The sequence below is a fragment of the Strix aluco genome, chromosome 1 (genome assembly GCF_031877795.1).
Source record: "Strix aluco isolate bStrAlu1 chromosome 1, bStrAlu1.hap1, whole genome shotgun sequence".
In the NCBI taxonomy this organism is placed as follows: domain Eukaryota; kingdom Metazoa; phylum Chordata; class Aves; order Strigiformes; family Strigidae; genus Strix; species Strix aluco.
In genome coordinates, this window is record NC_133931.1 from 122,028,451 (window position 1) to 122,048,346 (window position 19,896).

Here is a 19,896-nt window from a genome sequence, read left to right on the forward strand (position 1 = left end):
GACAAGCAGACAAACAGCAGTGCTCTCACCCCGTGCTCTGTCAGCTGCTTTTATGCATTTATTTATTTAGACTGCACACTTTGCTTTTTATGCTTTTTGTACTGCAAAATACAGTAATATATTATTTATGATATCTTTAGAAGATTGTGTGCATGAGAAGAGCAAAGACTGGAAAAAGTAAAATAAAGACTAGAAGATATAGGCAAAAACTCTTTAAAATATTTGAAGTGGTACCAATTGCCAGTAAAATGGCTCTTCATTAACTATGACACTTTGTGAAGATATAAAATAGAAGTTATTTTTATTTGAGAACTAATAATGAATGCTGCCTAAAAGAACAAGGGAGAACTAAAATGGAAGAACAAATGGGGAAAAAAAAGTAGGAGGTGACATTCATATCAGGTACAAGATAATTACAAAGTCTTTTAGAAGACAGACTATTTCTAGGTATATTTTGAAGACAAATGTTAACCAACATGAAAAAAAAAAATTCCTGGCTATCAAGGGAAGCATACAAGATTTCAAAATAAAAATTTGTTTAAGATGAACCAAATAAACAAGATTTAAAGGCAGCAACTGTGAGTGCTAACAGGTATGACTGGAGTTGCATATGGAAGCAGGAGTGCATAACATTTGAGGTGAAATGTTATGTCTGGAAATGGCCCTGGTCCTGCCTTGAATCTCGGAATAATCTAGCTGAGGTTTTACTTTCTAAGGCAGACTGTTTTTGAAAAAAACTGGTGTCTTTTTATTGAAAAAACCCCCCACAGTTGGGGGTTTTCTGATAAAGAACCTTTAAGGGGAACTCTGTGAAAAGGGATCTTCCCACTTCTCAGAATTCAGACAAGAACATTGTTGTATTTTTTTCCTTCAGCTCCAATTCTACTAGAGAAGCAGCCACAGAAGCTGCATTTCACTTGCTGCTGGCTCCACAAGTGCTGCTCCACTGTCCCTGCCTCTCCCGGTGGAGTGAAGCAAGACTCTACAGCCAATTCTTACCTCGGCCTGATGCTGGAATGGTACTTAATGGCGAGGGGGTGGGATGGTGGGGAAGGAGCAGGTTATAGGGACAAAGTAGGGGACAGAGGGCACCCAACCTTAGTTCTTGAGACCCCCAGGAGGAACACTGAAGGAGAATTCTTCCTGGAGGAGCCTGATCCAGCACGACCTTTCATGATACCTCACAAAAAAAGCTATGGCTTGAAGTCCACCTGCTCCCAGAGTTCAGGAGCTGCTGCCCTTTTTCTTCTCAAGAGCTTTCATTAGGTCAGACATGAAATCTGCTTGTCTGCCTCCACCCCCAATCGGAGGTGGCCCAGCTGACCGTGGCTCTCCAGCTTGTCCTGTGTTTTCTAGCCCTTTTAAAGGAAGTGGCACAGGTTTCTTTGTTGGAGGTGGTGGCTTACTGGAGACAGGTGGAGGTGGAGGGGGTAATGGCAGGTTTCCATTACCGCTGCTGGAGGCTGGTGGTGGTGGAGGCACAAAATCGGGAGGAGGTTCACAGAAATCAGTTGGTGGTGGTGGAAAATCAATCTTCAGTGTAGGTGGCGGTGCTGGAAAGCTGTCTGGATCTGTTAGGAAAATGCCGCTGTCTCGTTTGACTTTGGAGGGTAGAATTGGTGAAACAGAAATAGCAGATGACCGCCTCTCAGGTGGAGGAGGAGGCTGAAGTGAGTTCCTCCTACTCTGGTACTTCTGCGGCCTCACCACTGACTGCGCCAGGCCAGGTGCACTGATGTTATTTGGCTTAGCCTTTAATAAGCAGAAGGAATAAAAGGACAAGACACAGTCAGTGCATGTGTAAACTAATGCCGCTGCCTAAGAACAGTGAAAAGATGTGAAAAGATATGAGAAGAGTGCAGTAGACAGACAACGAAATGAAGTAGAGTACATTCTGCCTGAAGAGTGCAAATAGTGTTCTGTTCTCTTTCTGGAGCTGCCCACAGAGCTTTGACAGTGGAAACCTCCATGTTGACAATATTCATAGTGCCGCTTCAAGTGCTGTCCTCAGAAAATGAGTGCTTTTAAAATTTCAAAGAATTGCAGTTAGTGAGACATATAAAGATACTTTCTCAATGTTCCACCCTGCTGTTCATTCCCTGAGAACATGAAGACTTAAAAAAATAAAATCTGTGCTGTGTTCTTACATCCAAAAATACTGAGCAAGATTTGAGAACATAAAAAGCAGATGTAGTTTTGGCTCTCGTCCCCATTGTATCTCCATCTCCCATTCTAGCTGTGACTGCTGGATCTCGGGATAAAGCTGAAATAATGAAGTCACCTATCTCTGCCTAACTCACAACAGCAGTGAAGCGGGAATAAGGTGGAGAGATTTGGGAATTTAAAGTTTACATGTCTGGATTCACTGTCCCCTGCACTCTGTGGCATGGTGTGTCATGCACCCGCAGGGCAGTGCACTGGGCCCCCTCTGCGGGAGGGAGAGCACTGCAAAGCAGCGAAGAGAGGCGCTTGGGAAAGCCATCTGTCACCATTCTGTGCGGTGCACGGCGGGGGAAGGACACTCCACCTGGCAGGGGCCACTGGTAAGCCTGGGGAAGGGTGTCTCCTGCCTGCTGGGAAAGACACGTGCACACACCTCCTCCACTTTCAAATCAATAGTGGGACAAACAGGTCCTTGAAGCCACTATGTTCTAGCCATGTTTGCAAGGTCACGGAGACGTTCAAACCCTCTGACTTTTCTGAAGGAAAAGTGAATCAAAGCATCCATCATAAAAGTTAAGAAAAATAAAATGTAGGATAGAAGTTAATAATGGAGATTTTTATTTTGATAAAATTTTAGGTGACTTTTCTTTTAAACTGTGTTTGCTAGTCAACACTCTGAAGATAAAGCGAGCCTATTTGGTGATATCTGAATATAATTTGCTCTTTTTTTTTCAGGTAGCAGCTGGTAGCTGTTGACAGTTACTACACAAACATGCTACCTATTCGTGTAAACCTGTGGAGGAGTCTGCTGTCCTGAAAACAAAGCTTTGGAAAACATTCATTTCTAGTTATGCTAATTTATCAGTTTAGATCCAGCTAGCTTAGTGCTCTAACTGTAGCACAGTGCACCCTGAAAGACTTCAGCTTTGGTCCCAGGCTTGTAGAAGCTGTGAGATAAAGAAGGCAACATGTTTGCTTCTGCTAGGGAAGAGTGCTCTGCAACCCTGCAGTCAGCACTACTAATTCTGGCATTAGCTAAGTATAACATGCATGCCTTCCCTTCCTCACTCTCCTTGCCTACAAAGGTAGAAGTAAATGAGACACTGGAGGAGGGAACCACTGGCTGAGTTCTGAGAACATGATCTGCTCCAGAGGAAGTGAGGTTCAGAACAGAGAAACAGATCTTTTTAAAGGAGGAACAAAAAGACAGAAAGAGAAGTGTAGGGCATGTAATGCAGATGACAGAAAAATCCTAGGAATTTCATTTCACTCGTCCTGTGCACTTTATGCATGATGGAGGGACTGAATAATGAACTGCAAACATATGCAGGGGTTTTTTTCTGCAGCATGTTTTTGAAGTCATCATACTGTACCCTACTGACATGTAATGTTTTCTCTTACTTCTTCACTTTCTCCTTTCTTACACAATCAGCTTTAGCTGTGCATAGTGTTCCCTCCTGAAAACACTACTGTATCCTTTGTGTTACTAAGGCAAGACCTGTTTTCTGGCAGAGACAGAAAACGGCACCAAGGTTCTGGCAGCACAGAGTCTTTGAGACTGTCCCAGTAGGCACACTCCTATTCCTGCTACGTGAACTCGCAGCTATTTGTTCTGAAGAACACAAGGGGTAGAAGGCTGTGCCTTCACCTCCGTCAGTGGCTCCTTGCTTCTGTGCAATGGGCACACTGTTTGCAGTCTGTAAAGCATGAGGAGGGGCAGCAAGGAACCAGCCACTTTTCCCAGGAGCCAGATCCTTGTCACAAGAGTACGCTGGCACTTTGAGGGGGAAAGACAGGGGGTGAAGAAAAACAAACTTGGAGAACCTGTTCACAGGTGCCATTTAACTAGTGCACTGCTAGTAACTGCTGACCTGTACCTCTAACGTATCCACTTTCTTCTGAGTCTCTGGAAATTCTGCACTGGAACGACGAACAATTTGGGGAATCTGTCCATTTGACTGAACAGCACCTGGGACAAGGAGAGGAGACAGAGGGAAGAAAGTGTTACTTTTTTGTGATATTAACCAGATCAGGGAATAGCAAACTAAGAAAAAGGCTATAAAAAGTCTTTACAACTTCTACTGAGGAACTGCTCGTTACAGGTTTTTTATACATAATTCAGTAAAATCCATGAGGATATCTGTTTTCTACTTCAGGCTTATTTTATGACTTTTCAGATTCAGTTCATTACCTAAGGAAAATAAACAAGATACCTTACATTAAAACTAATACCTGTCCACATGCCTCCATGGTTGTAGCTGATAGTCCTACAGGAAGTGCAAGGGGCAGAATTACAAAAGCATGTGATGGAATTATCAGAGTGTGTAAAGGTGCTGACAAATGAAGAGCTTTTTCTTCTGACTATTGTAAACGGTGATTAGAGAAGGGGACCATTAAGGCTGACACAGGAAGAGAGAGAGGAGCTGGCTTTGGAAGGGAAGCTAAGCAGAAATCAAACTGTCATAGTTAAGCCCACCCTCTGGCCTTCCATCATTTAAACACCTGTCTTTCATAACAGCATTCTGAAGTTTGTAGTGTGCTGTAGAACTACACTCCCAGTTTTTATTGCATGGGGTTTTTTCTTTACTTTAGGCTAAAGATTAAAAACTCCATAGTTTCATATCAATAAGAGTCACGAGAGCTGAAGGTCTGAAGTCCTACAGAGGGGCTGATCCATTTTCTTTAGCAAAGGAGCTAACAGCTTTGAAACTTCTCCCCCACCTGGAATCATGGAAGATTTGTGAACCTCACTGTACTCTCAGATTAGCAAAGATCTGCTAGCTGGCTAAGTTAAAGCTCTGCAAAACATCTGCCCACCATTACTGTGTTCATAAGGGATACATGCATAAATAACACAGTACTGTCAAACGGAGTAAGTGAATGTGAGACCAAAGGACAAATTTGTGGGTTTAATTACGAAAAAATCCCCAGCCCCTGTATAGTCTGATGAGGATTAAACAAACTCTCCAGTTTAGTCTAGGATTTTTGGAAGTTGTACATGTCAAAGTAGTAGATAGTGTTTAGCGCTTAGATACACACATTTGTAAACCTTAATGACTGCCTTAGCTCTACTATACTTTACAGTTCTGAGATCCAGTAAAGTTCCACTCATGTACTTCTTGGATGCCAGTGAACCCTCAGCTGTCTACAATGTAAGTCTAAGCACAAAGATGGTTTTAAATCTTAGCATGTACTTTTCTGATTAGCAAAGAGGTTCCATGTGTATAAGAAACAGAATAAATTATTTTTATTGCCATGCCTGCAAATCACACGATTGACACAGAAGTAAGACAAACTCTGCAGTGTAGTGAATCTACTAGGGCTATTTAGGCTTCTAGGGATGACAGAAGATGGTCTGAAGTCCTTCTGTTTTATGCCTGTGCCTGCATGTCATTCAGCATATTTAATCTAAAGTACCATTTTGATCATTCAAACTCTAGTCTGTGTTTGTTGAAGGACTAACACGGAAGTCAGTGAAGAGATAAACCCAGTCTTGTGGCTGTAAATGCTCAGCAGAAAGAGATGTAAATTCCTGGGTTCTGTGGCCATGCCCTCAAGTAGAGCAAGTTACTGTCTCTCCTCACTTCATCTGCTGTCCATAGCAGAGCAGCATTTTGGGCTTCATGCTACTGTTCAAAGACATTGCAGCCCTCAGTCATGTTGAGATTTAACTAAATGAAAGAGAGCAGAGAGATGTCCACTCTGTATACTGCAAGGTATAGTGCTCTACTTGGCAAGTATGATATACCAGAAAGTTGGGACATGGCTAAATGGTAATCTGTTTCTTCTTCTGTCAATGGATTTCATAAACTATGCAGGACTTGCTATAGCAACTCCTGCCACATACCTGCACTAAGCTATATACAAAGTCAGTCAGCTAAAGGACCCCCAGTCAATCCAGTATGTGAGTTTATGCATTCTATTATCAAGATTTATTTTTAATTTAAATGTTCTAGTACTCTTTGCAAGTCAATTTCTCCAAAATTCTATGTTGAATTAGTATTTGTTTTAAGAAAAAAAAAAAAGTAGTCCAAATATATTGCAAAATATAGATACCCAAAATATAATGCAAAATATAGATGCCCAAAATATAATGCAAAATTACTGAGCCTCGCAGCGATATGTAACATCCGAATAAAGCAACATCCTTTACCTTTCAAATATAATGATATTGTGCTGGCACACAACATACACTGTTTTTTTAGCATCCAAAGACACACATAGTGAGGCAGGGAGGCAAACAACGTACTTTGCCTGAGATGCGCCTGGCACTTGGGACACTTCAGAACCACAGACCATACAGTTTGGGGTATACACGAACACACAAATGCTGGCTACAGCAGCGTGACCGGGGAATACAGGCTACATGAGATGCGAGAACAGAAGTTCCACCTGCCTTCCTGAGCGTTGCTTTTGGCTGCCGCTGAAGCTCACACAAGACTGTAGTTTTCTATAGCAGATTTTAGCCTATACTGAAATCAGACCACAGAAATGGCTATACAGCCATCTGAAAACAGAACAGAAGAAAACATGCTTTGTTCCATTTCCAAAACATGAGCCAACAACTACTCACAGGCAGTTCAGGTTACAGTATTATAAAACCTGGGGCCTGGCTATATAGGGCAGTAACGATAACTGTAAGTCAGCAAGAATCACAGCGACTTGCCTCAATCAGAACGCTAATGATCCTTCCGAGATATTTCCATAGAGACAATATACATGACTGAAATCTTTCCAGGCTACTTAACCATTAAATAGGATCCATTAATTAAGATTAATAGTATATTTTATGATCACATGCAGTGTTCCTGGATTCTAGTCAGGAGCTGAAGTTATACAGACGTACAAAATACTTTATAAGGCCTTGATCCTGCCCATATCCAGTACAGACTGCAGCACCAGCGTGGAGCCCCACTGGCCAGCCACCTCCCTACTGCCATCAAGACCAGAACACAAGATGCTCCATGACTGTCCCATCCACCCTCTCTAAAGTACCCACACACACAAGCATCAAAAAAATCCCCTGATGTCAAAACAGCCTACTGTTACTGTGTCTGCCTACCCCAAATGTGCATTTATTACCATGATTTGACTCCAAGGTATAGCAGAAAGACCACACTCTTCTCTCACATACCAAGAAAAGGCAAACTAAAGCCCTGGAAAGGTGTTTGGAGGATTTTGAGTTGTATATGTGAGAAGTAAGAAGCTAGTACTGATTTTGACTTTGCTTGTCTTATGACAGTAAGTAATTGGCCAGCATGTCCTTCCTAACAAATAAAGCATATCTTAAGCATGTAAACTAAAAACATTCATGCAAGTTACAGCTAATATCATGCACTGTTGTATCCGTACAATGAGGTACGGATAGGTAACAACAACATGATAAAGCTACTGGAAAAGTAAAGTTAGAGAATAACTCAATCCTTTCTTCCTGTGCGTCCTTCTCCTAACACCCACATTGTTATCATGCAAATGAGTGAAAGGCTAGGAAAGAGAGTGGCTCACGCTATAATAATCTCTTCTGGAAATGATCATTCTCAGAATATCCTACTCATCCCTTTTACTCATTGGAAGAAAAGCTCTGCTACAGGCAGTGTAGAGATTGGCAAACAGTAAACTTCAAGACATGGAGCATAAGTCCATAAAATGTAAAGGGAGGATAAAAGATTTGTATTCAGATGCCAACTGAAAAATACCTAATTAAATTATGCAGATTTAAAATGACCTTTGGTGGGCTGTTTTTGTATTCTTCAAGTTCTAACTTCAAAGTGAGAGCTCTGCTGCTAGCTTAGTTTTAGATCAGAGCTACGCTGGGCTGTCCAGAACAAGATATTGCCTCACTGAATCCATGGGACAGTTTTCTGAACAAAGACTCTGTGCAACACTGACGATGACAGAACAGGGCAATAAATGTAATTTCAACTGCTGTGACAGCATCGGTACCTGCTGATAAGGATCCTGCTGGGGCAGCTGGTTCCACCGTCCCTTGATTTGCCCACCGAGAGGGTAAGCCAGATTTCTTCACTGCACATTTGTAATTATCATATAGCGTCTTGCCATACTGCAAAACAATTCAAACAATACAATAAGCATGGTGTTAAGCTTGAAATAGACTAAGCATTCATTTTGCTCTCGGACAACTTTCCTGACCCCATTCCCTCCTAGCCAGTTTTGTTAAAAAGTAGCTTTCTACAAGTGCTGTGCCTATTTCTGTATGGGGCCAGGTGGAAAGCATCTCCATAACAGCACAATAAAACATGAATCCCTGTGACCAAACACAGTCCTACTGATATCATTCTCACATTTTATGTTCATTTCAGCATCTGTTAACATCTTGAAATTTGGCTTTAAAACCAGCTGTTCTCAATAAATATCTTTTTCCATTGCTTTCCAAGTTATTACATCTTCAGACTTGGGACACTGGCTCTAGAGCAAACAGCTCTCGTCAGTGTAAGACACAAAATAATTTGATGTTCACCCCACACCTTTGTTGGATGTCACCCTGCAGCAGAACTGGCAGAAAACAATATATACCTAACAAGAGCAGCTCTGTAAAGCCAGGTACAGACAATATACTGGGCTATGTACAAATCCATCTCCCTTCACATTTTGTGCAAACCAAAATCGTCTGTGAGTCTGGATCTTTTTGAAGAGGGCGAGGCAGACAATTTGGGTAGAACCATTGGAAAAATGTCACAGTTGGACGGACCAGAGCTTGCACATCTTTAGCCACAGCATACTGTTGTTGTGCCAGATAACTATGGAATGAATTTTACAAGTACTTGACTTCTAGAGCTACAGAATTCACCCTCATGTTAATGAGAAAAACACACTGATAACTAGGGTACAGGAATATTCAGCAAATCCATCCATGCCCTTCTGCTCTTTCTTTCTACAGTAAAATTAGCATGAATGTCCATTCTTGTCATAGTATTTCCAGTTGAGGTGATGACAGTCAGTAACTTAAGGAAGACAGGATTTTACAGAAAACATATTTGACTACGTTTACTTTTAATCTCACCTTGGCAATTCTTATTCCTGTTACCCACTGATGCAGGGTTGCTTGATCATCGCAGCATAAGTACTTGATATATTGTGACTCCTTTTGAATCTGGGGGTGCTGAAAGATATTGATTCATAAAGTAAGACAAACACAGAAATCAAGTCACCATACACAAGTGTGAAGACACTGCACAGTGACCTTGGTGAGAACAATGCCTATAGGCATCATGCTAACTTGAAGGTGACTTGAAAAAAAAAAAAAGCAGCAGCAAAAACAAAGTATAAGAAAATATAAAAAAAGATGGTGATTATGAACTATACATGAGTTGCCACTGGCAGCATTTGCTTGAAATAATTTTAACGCATTGTAACACGAATTCAAGGGCTACAGAACTCTTAACAGTGACCTAAGAGTTCAATGAAGTCTACAAGTGCCATGGTTCAAGGTCTAACATTCAATGTATAAACACTGGAAAGGAAGTCTGTTTCTCATTGTGGTTTGTCATCTGTAAGGCATCCAGACTGAACACTGAAGACAATTAGTTTTCAAAGAGTATGTTAAATTTGTTTAAGCATAAACCGATTTTTCCTTCTGACTGCCTTTCGTTAGGCCTAGTTCTAGCTTTTTTCCTATACATTTTTATTCTGCTTTACTCTTGCTGTTGTCTGCCAACAGTTTTGTAATACTGCCATATGTTCTAGATAGACGATCATTCAAAATGCAATGCCATCAGAAGTAATGTTTTTCGTTTGGTTGTACCAGAAACCTTTACAATTTTTAAACTTTTTTTGTTCTTTTGGACACAATTTAAGATCTCTTCCCCTTACTGATCAGTGTAGTAGTGGTATGTGGTGACGTTATCATTGCAACCCAAAGACCACCAAAATGCCAGGCTGCCTACTTGCCTGAGACTGAATATCCTAAGACTCTGCAGGAATTTGGTTCCTCTGCTACAGCAGAGAAGGCTCTAAGTCTTTAGCAGCTTAGATGGAATAATATACTGTCATCTCTTGATATGCAAGGAAAAGAATGAAACCAAAGGAAAAGGCTTCATTATCCCTCATTTATGTGTTCATTTCTATTTATATTCTTATAAATTACAGATGCACAGTTAATGAAATCTTGTAAACGCACAAAAGAGGAGCCAAATATGCTCCAAGGATTCACTATTGTCAAACTACTCTTTTTTCGGCCTGGGCAGTTGAAAATTCAAAGCATACTTCCACCTAGCAGCAAGGACCCTGGTTTTGTACATATTGTTAAGCCCCCAACGCAGAGCAGTGCTGGACATGGGGAACTCAGCAAGATCCCTTGCAGTGGAGGGCGCTGTGAGCAGCCCACCAGCCAGGGCCGACACAGGCGTCAGATGTTTCCTCGCAGATGCCTGCTGATGGCTGGGGTGTCCCCGCACGGTGGCCAAACCCTGGCCACAGCTGGGTGATCCAGGGATTCAAAAGCAGAGCTGAATACAGAGGTCTTGCTCCTCAGCCATGTTCCCTGTTTGCCCCTCAGCGCTGCAGACACCATGCTTCCCTTGTTTGTGCTGATCCAACTGTTCATGAGGCTCAGTTGTGATTCAAAAAAACAAGGAACTGGTCTGGGTTAAATATAACCCATTTCATCATTCTGTAGTTCTGGTTTATTTTTTTTGAACACAGCAGTACACAGCATGGCCTCACATACAGTGTGGGGATAGGGGCACTGTGGCTTGGGGAGAGAAAAGTAGCAAGGGGTGGATGAGAGGATGGGACTGTGCAAGCCAGCACTGCTGCCAAAGCCCTGTATCACCACAGAGATAACTCTGAGGAAGAAAAGAACAAAGGGATATTACTTTTGAGGGGTCTCACAGTGACAGATGTGTCCCAAGGCAGTGTTGTGGGTAACCATGTTACAGCTTCCTGCGTGTCTGAACTCAGCTGCTCACACACATACCTTTGCTGGTTTTCTGCAAACACAGAGCTGGCCATGTCCCCTGGATGATGAATATGCAAAGTCCGCTTCAGCCCTCTGGAAGGGCCCATGGCTACCTTATTCTATTAACTTGCTCTCGGGCATTCCCAAGGTGAGAGCTAGGCACATCTCACTTTGCAAGCCCAGAGATGCCATCTCACCATCACCAGGTGCCTTAACTGCAGAGCAGGCACCATACCCGTCCCAGGGACCTGCGCCTCACCCACCTCATACATTCACACACCACCCCTTCACACAGGTCAACGTACAGGACTGTATCTCGCTGCTATGCACATATGCCACATATCAAACAGGGGCAGTAACCAGGGCCCCTGGACAAACAGCCTTCCCCAGCTCCTCAGCGGCTGCCTGTCCCTGTCTCCGGCAGCCTCAGACAGTCTGGATGCTGCTCAGAGTGGGCTCCGCTACTGCAATACGTGGTCAGGACACAATGCCTGACAATCCTTATTTCCTTCCACTATGTGGACCAAACACAGTGACAACCATTACAGAATTCAGTCTGAATGGTACCTTTAGAAGGGAACTGTAAGAAGGCACTTCTCTGTGTGCCAGAGTACATCCTGAGTGACGTTATCACCAAAAGACCCAAAAGCACCAGAAGGTGCAAAGACACTGCAACCCTGCGTAAATTCAATTCTTCGAGCACTTTTCAACCAGCAACTAGCAATTTTGCTCCAGTGTGTAAGGTCCTACTGAACCCAGCAGATGGCACCCAAAGCTTTCAAAAACGAAATAAGCAAGGATTTTTTTTTCCTCCTTTTTCATGACAATGAAGTTCGATAGGCCTACATATCTCCCCTCATTTTCAAACACCACATCTACCGACAGTTTTTTATTACAAAAGGAAAAAAACCCCACTTCTATAATTTAACAGATAATTCATGCAAACATCTGGAAGAAAGTGCACACTGCATAAACAAGGCAGAGGAGGACATGGCATAGAGCAAGCTAGGTAGTAATGGTGCTTCACTGCCCTGCCACAGGAATCTGCTGCTGGGGAGCTCAGTGGGGCTGCTGCAGACCTCTCCTCTGGGGCACCCTACAGAAACACCAGTTTCACAATAACACCTGTACTGTGTCAGATCAAACGTCCCTGAACCCAGTATCTGGACTTTGACAGTGGCCACAAAAGGATACTGAGAGAAAAGAAAGAACAAGACAAGCATGTATGACACTTCCTTCTCCGTACTCTCCCTGTCTGCAACTATTTTCATGTCAGGGGATTTTCTGAGCTGGATGGGGTTTCTCCATATTTAGGTTCTTCAATAGATTTCTCCTCCAGGTACTTATTCAGCCTTTTATTGAGCCCAGAGTGAGTTCTAGCATCCACAACATCTCTTAGCAACAATCTTCCCAGGTCAGCTACACACTCTATGAAGAACCAGCTGCTTTTGCTGTGAATCTGACTGCTACGAGCTTTGTCTAACATTCTGGTTTTGGAAAAGAAACTGAATGGCTGACCCCTATCCACACCTCTCCATGCCACTCCTGAGCCTAGAGGTCTGCATCATATTCCTGACAAGTTGTCTCTTTTCCAGCCAACGGGCTTCTAGTCTCTGCAGTCATTCTTCAAGTCAAGGTCATTCCTTACCTTTGTTTATCCTTGTTTTTCCTCCTTGATCCTTTTCCAAGTTTATTATATCCTCTTTTTGGTGAGAGGACCAGAACTGCACAGGTGAGGGGAAACCATGGACTTGTGCCATGGTATGGCAACGTTTGCTGTTTCATTATCTGTGCCTTTCCTAATCATTCCTGATGCTTGATTTACATATCTGACCACCACTGAGCACTGAAACAAAGCTTTCACCAAGTTAAATACACCATATTTCTCCTGAACGGTACAGGTCAGCTCAAAGTTGGTAATTTCACAGGTGATGTTCTGATCGCATTTGTCCCTATGCACATTACTGTGTGTATACCTAGATCGTACGTTATTTATGATTTTATTGTCCAGAACCTAATCCTCACAATGGCCTTCCAGAATTCTTCAGTCTGTCCTTTCCTCAATGATCTGAATAATGTAGCATCATCAGCAAGCTTCCTCACCTCACTGCTTACTCTGTCTATGAATATTTTGAGACTGTGGGGTTCTCAACATCCTGAGAAGTTGAGAGGGAAATATCAGTGAACAAGGCTAGAGTATCCCATGCCAGACCACATGGAGTTATTTACTGCCTACTCTCTACCCCTATCTTTTACTACCTATTGTCTCCACTGGGCAATCCATCTTAACTACTGACACTCACCAGTGGGGCCTATTCCAAATTACCCCAATCAGTTCCTTGATTAAATTACTCCAATCAGTAACCATGATTAAATGCAGAGTCGCAAGTATATTCTGTCAATTAGGGACCAAACTAGCAAGCTGCTGAACACCCAGCTCTCATAAGGAAGGTTAAACACCTCAAAACCGTTCAGGCAGTACGTATCTTCACTTCATAACAGCTAAGAACTGTATTGTCTCTCACCTTCCAAGAAGCAGCAGCACTGGCTCTTTTATTATGAGTGACTTTACCAATGCCACCTAAAACGTAACTTTGTGCTGGACCCATAGTACACTGAGGTTGACTGGAAATATGCCCATTACCTTTCCTGGGCTTTGGATCAGGTCTGAGTAGGACTGTTCTGTGCTGCCAGAGCAGCTGTGTGCAAGGCCAGACCACGGGACCAAGCACCAGCCACACCAAGCTTAATACTGAAGGTTTATAGCTGTACAAGATTATTAGAAAGTAGCTCAGATGAGGCATTTGGCTTCCTGGGGCTTTTAGATGCATGAAGTATGCTACTTTGGATAGGAAGGTATAATGTTTCAGCCAAGAACTGTCACACCCCACCCCAGCAGCTTGCTCACTTGGGAAGAACTGTACCATAGTGAAATTACTTTGGCAGTACAAATGGCAGAAGTCTCTGAAGTCGACACTGACCTTTACAAGCTCGACTCTCCACTAAAAACTTCAGGTCACATGCAAAATCTATTAGATAGTACATTAAAATGCTGACTCAGAATAATCAATTCAAAGAAGAATCTGGACAGCTGAAAGTCCCTGGAAATGATGACTTGACGTGAAGATCCTTGTGGATTAATTTCCTCCTTTCACAGCTCTTGCGTCTCAGGATAGTTGTTGAGTACAGCACACAGATGTAAGGATCTGTAGTCACTGTGCAAGTCTGGTTTTGCTAAACTAGATTCATAGTCCCTGTAATAACCTCTCTGTGAGACTAACAGAGGTCATAACAATATGAATCATGACAGTCATGTGAGAAATACTGTACTTTTAGGCAAAGTAACACTAACCTCAGTATGCCACAGCTTACACGTCTCACACATATAGACAGATAAATTATTTTCTTACATGGTGCATACTGTGTCCTGAAAAGGTCACTAAAACCATCTGACAACAAAGTGAAAACTTCCTCTGGAAAGGTTTATCACCTTCACCTCTGAAACATGCAGCACCAAAATGAATTATGAAAGACAACTGTTTAAAAAGCAACCACCCCAGAAGTCATAGTTTGAATAAAAAGTGATAATACGCAAGTAGAAAAAGACTTCAGAATTTTTGTGAAAAAAAGTTGAATAGTGCTTCAAAATAATACAGTGTATTAAAATGCAACATAACTTGACTACGGTGATCTTTTTCTCTATGTCAAAACTCTTAGTAATGAAGAATTAGTCACATCATTGGGCTCAATTTTTGGAAGTGTTGGATGGACACCTGTCCAGTTACCTACTAAGGACCAAGCACCTCAAATGTCACCCTGCAAAAGGATGTGCCGTGTTCCACCTGGAAAAGCACTGAAAACATTTGGAACTGAATCTAGTGTTCTCTGACCCACTGTCTCCTTGACAAGTATCAACTGTCTAGAGATAAAGAAAGCAGAAGCACTTGAATATAAAGACCTTATTTTCTGGAGAAGTTTAAAAAAATATTTGTGCACAGATTACATTTTCAGATATAAAGTAAACTCTTTGCCTAAGAGAAAAAAAGATAGAACACATTGAAAACCTGATGAAACGGGAACTGAACGATGTGGTTTCTATGGTTTGTGCCAAAACAAATGACTAAAGGCCATGTGTGCATGAAATTAGAGATTATCCCAATAAAATGTTCTTTTGCTTTGCCTTCTTCCAACACTGAAGATGAAAAGTAAACTGAAGTTATTCAGGCATCTCATTGGATTCCTTGCCCCAAAATACATGGATCATTGCTCAGTCTCTGAGGCAGAAACAATAGCCAGAAGCATAAAGAGTGACTAACTTTGGATCAAAAGCTTTGGCTTCAGGCCAAATTTTCACAACATGGTCAATGTTTTGGATACATCTTCTACTGATGAACCTGTGCTAAGCTAGCTTCTCAGAAAAGCTGAGACTCTCTCTCCCATGCCTGCAAGTAGAATTAATACTCAGAACCTTTCAAAAAAAAAAAAAAAAAAATCACACTGAAGTGGTTCAAATTTGTCATCTACTAATGCACTCCACACATTAAGATGACCAGGCTGAACTGATGTTTTGAAGACATGTGTGAACTGTACAGATAAAACAGTAACTGTCTTATTATAAGGAAATTATTCTTTTGACCTACATTTCTCTAATGACTGAGATAAAATTTTTAGGTAATTAAAAATATGTGTAATAGCCATTGTAACCAAAGAGGACTGCTTTATGCAGCAAATAATATTTTCCAAAGCTATTATATTCCATTTCTCACTGTCCATTCTCTGTCCTTATTCTCCCCATTATTTATGCATTAATCTTGCAAAACTGTGTGCATGTACTATCTAATCCCACATATCTGAAAGTGTAATAAAGACTATTTCTGCTTTTGCTTTTTCAGTTTATCTAGCAACGAATTTTACTCTGAAGCATTCATGCTAACACAACAATTTTCAAATCTTTCACATAAAGAAATAAAAATCTCCTGTTTTCTGTCCTCGTTTCCCGCACTAGCCATTTGGTCTATGTCTTTTTCCTATTATTCTCTATCTCAAACAATGCTAATTCTCACCTTCTACCTCTTCACTGTCATTGTGTTGAATGCATTATGTACATGACTCAGCCTGCGACGGAGCATACTGTGCGTGAGGGAGGAGGGAATCAGGAGCGGAGTGACTAAATACCAAATCACCTGCTAAAATGAGGCCACTACTGAAAACAGAAGCTATTCTTCTTGCAAATTTACTTCCAAAATTCTTTGGATCATTTGAAATTTTTAAAAAACCCTGGAGTTTCCAAATGACACCAGGAAAATTTAGCTGTTTAGCCTGCACAGGAAAATGTACCCAGCTGTGGAAATAGAGGATGATTCGCCTTTGTCTCAGTTTATCCCCAGGAAACCAATTTTTTTCATCCTAGATTAATTCAGCATTATGCACCATTACCTCCAGATTACTCAAGCACAACCAGCACCAATAAACTATAATTAAATCCACTCTTTGTCACAGGCACATCAGACTGACTAAACCAGCAAATTTGCATATAGATTACCTTGCTATTTGTCTCTTTGAAAGATTTTTCAACATGGTGTGACAAAACCAGCTCCTAGCTAGCCTGCACGCACACACACTGACACCCAGACACTCTTAATGCACAAAAAAAACCATTATGTTCACAATTTCTGCTCAGTGCGATGGATACTGTTGCTAGCACAATGAACAGATCTCTTCCTTCATGGTGGAATCTCTTGGTTTTGAGGGTTTTCAGCTTCAGAATATGAAATAAATCACAAAAGGTCTCATCCATTTCCACAGCATTTTCCATGATTGTGAAAGAGGATCTACAGGGAACCTATGCATAAAAATTTGCATTTGTAAATGCAAAGATGACTGTGAGGAACCAAACCACTCCAACTTGCTGTGTGCTGTGTGTGAAATTACTTTTTCTGTGAAGGAGAGATTTTTTGTTCCCTTGCCATTTCTCTCCCAGGAGTGGCCAGCATTCTCCGCAGGGTGGCGGGGAGAGCTGTGCAGCTACCCTCTCCCACCTCTTCTCCCTGGAACAGAGGGACAGATCTGACCTTGACAGATGCAGGTTTGAGTGAGGGTCTTCTTTCACACTTGGCTGCCCTTTCCTCTTTTCTGCATATGGAGGTCTCTATTAAGAAAAGACTCACTTTATCTGATATCAAAGTGAAGGGGGGGATCTTTAAATTTTTGTAAGCATTACATTTAGGCTAAGTAGAAAATAGGAGGAATCTGTTTACAGGAGCAGATGCCCCAAAAGTATTTATTTTATTCAGAGGCTCTCTTTAATATATTGAGGGTTCTTTGTGTTGCTTTTTGTTTTATAAATGTGGGACATCCTTTGAGGGAGGAAGGCTTGTTTAGCAGTGGTATAGAACAATTCAATTTAAGAAGGTTATAGCTCAGCACAGACCAAGTAGCTACTGGGAAATAAAACAGTTCAAGCTGTATAGTTGCCCCAAAGTCTAAGGATTCCTGAAAGCCAACTCCATCAGAGCCTCCATACCAGGCTGCACTCTTGTCCTTAGGACCCAGCCACATCGGTTCTGGTTTGCTAAAGGTGACCCTGCTCTCTGACACCAACCAGCCAGCTGTGCTCTTTTCAGTTGGTCCCAGCTGGCCTCTCTGCGGCCTGAGAGGAGTTGATATGAGGAAGCAACTGCTTTGTTCAGTTACTGCAGTTGTCTCCCCAGTCATCTTGAAAGAGAACTCCTGAATAAGCTCAGTAAAGTGCCCGCTCTTTTGCTGTTAAGACACCGTGACATGCTTTTGAATTGTTTTGGGCACACCATCCTTTTCCCCATTATCTCTTCAGTGTCTTGATGGTTAACAAATAAGCAAAACACACCCCATTTTTGTTCTGAACTACAGTATATACAATAGGGTGCTGATATAATGAAGAAGGAAGAAGTGATAGGCAAGGAGCACTCACAACACATCATGCTTCTCTAGCTGTAAGAGGAACATCCTACAGGATGGATCTGCAGACGAGAACATTTATATTTGAGCTAGTTTAAAATAGCTAGTCTAGGTGCAGCTCCAACATCACAGGCTGCAAAACCTACTCCAGCTTCTGGCTAAGTGTCAAAGCAACCTGTCCACAATGCGCATGATCTTGTTGCTACACTAACACCAGTACCCAAGCCAACATCAGCTAAGTAACACAGGTATGAGAACTGAAGTTGAAATTAAATGGCTAGATTAAAAAAGAAACAGGACAGAGGGAACTGCTGGCTCCCAGTGATTGGATGCATGTTAGCTGGGACAGGCCCTAGGACCAAAGGCTCGCTGTTTCTATCAGCCTCTCACTTGACTGTAGCCTAAGAATAAACTGGAGAAAAAGCCCGCATCCGATTTACAGAGATCAAGGTGAAGCAACATTCAAAGAAATGTCATGAAGACTTTGAGGCAAAAGCCCATATGGTGCAGGGCAGTGTAAGACAACCTGAGAAATCTCATTGTTCTAGTTAAAACCAAGACATAAGGGTTGTGATTAACATTAGTTATAGGGTACCTCTTTCCTGTAAGTTTGTGGTGATGCCTGGCACATAGACACAGAAACGGCAGGAGTGCTCTGCTTGTTCTTATAATATCTCTTGAGGGCTCCTCCCTCCATAAAGACACACCATAAAGATGGCCAAGGTTGGGGGGAGGCAAAAAGAAATATTTGACCTTTTATCCCTGCTAATACAAGACAGGACCTTTGAAGGCAGGTACAACTGTTACTGGTTTTAGCCTAGTTATTTGTTTAGAAGGCTCACCATTCAAATGGGGACTGAAGGAAAAGAAGGTATGTGTCCTTCAAGCATGAGGCCATATTCAACTCCAAATTAGCCCACCTCATGGGCCATTTGAATGAACAAAGGGCGTTTCCCCTGCTCTTGAAGTAAGGATGCCAATTAGCTTAACCAGTCAGAAATAAATATGGTATTTTTTCAACTCAGTGCTCAAAGCTGGGAAATCATGTCTGGTTCTGAATTCAGCAGGATTTTCCACCTACCACAGCAGCAAGATACTGCTGAAGTTGCTAAGTCCTTGCATTTCTCCTGTGCTATGAAGTACAAGCTGGTCTCTTGCCTCTGAGCTGGGCAGTTTCTTCTGTTAAGTTTGAAACACAGCAGAGCAAGTAACTTGGCTGATGACTGCACCTGTCTGCAAAAGTACTATCATTTCATCTCAAGGACTTTATTCTCAAAATATGGCAGGATAAGAAATATCTCAAGGATGAAGGTTTGTTTTCCTTTGCCATCTCAGGACAAGTTTCTCCCAACAAGAGAGGTATTTTCTTCTGGGAGAATTCCATATAAAACCAGACAGGAACAAAATGTAACTAAGTGTAATAAATGGCTCTGTATTCCTGTCCACACACTTCTGTGTCATCAAGCATCCAATCAGAGACACTAACATTTATCTTTGCTCTTTCCCTTAGCCCTCAAGATGTATTATATCCTCAACTCCAACCTTCAAAGGTAAGAGCAGGATATGACAAAAGTAACCTTACCTGTATGCCTTCACAAAGGTATATACAGAATTCAAATTAATGTACAGAAATTGTAATAAATATTGAAACTCTCCATTGCATCAACCTCAGAAACCCATCCTAAGTGGGAGGCTTCCACTTTTGAAACAACAGACACAACAGAAGATTTGAAGATATCAATACTTGGCCCATACACCCTGACCAACCCCAGCCACTGCAAGAGACAGCGGTTAAAAGAAGCCAAGTCTGAAACTGAGTCAGTCAGGAATCTACCAAATGCTGATTTGTGGGAATTAAAATGAAGAACAATCACTGTAAT

The 19,896-nt window shown here is 41.8% G+C and overlaps 1 protein-coding gene across 2 annotated transcripts in view; it reads right to left on the bottom strand.

Annotated features, from left to right (window-relative positions):
* Positions 1-284: 284 nt before the first annotated feature.
* Positions 285-19,896, bottom strand: part of APBB1IP (amyloid beta precursor protein binding family B member 1 interacting protein) — a 69,704-nt gene continuing 50,092 nt past the window's right edge. The window contains exons 11-14 of one of the 2 annotated variants that reach the window (XM_074833515.1): positions 9,185-9,283; positions 8,107-8,224; positions 4,041-4,132; positions 285-1,752 (exon numbers count right to left, since the gene is read on the bottom strand). In XM_074833515.1, the coding sequence (XP_074689616.1) occupies positions 1,225-1,752; positions 4,041-4,132; positions 8,107-8,224; positions 9,185-9,283 (837 nt within the window). In that variant the 3' untranslated portion in view covers positions 285-1,224. Of the gene's footprint in view, positions 1,753-4,034; positions 4,133-8,106; positions 8,225-9,184; positions 9,284-19,896 lie in introns of both variants that reach the window. The other variant, XM_074833505.1, reaches the window with a different exon arrangement.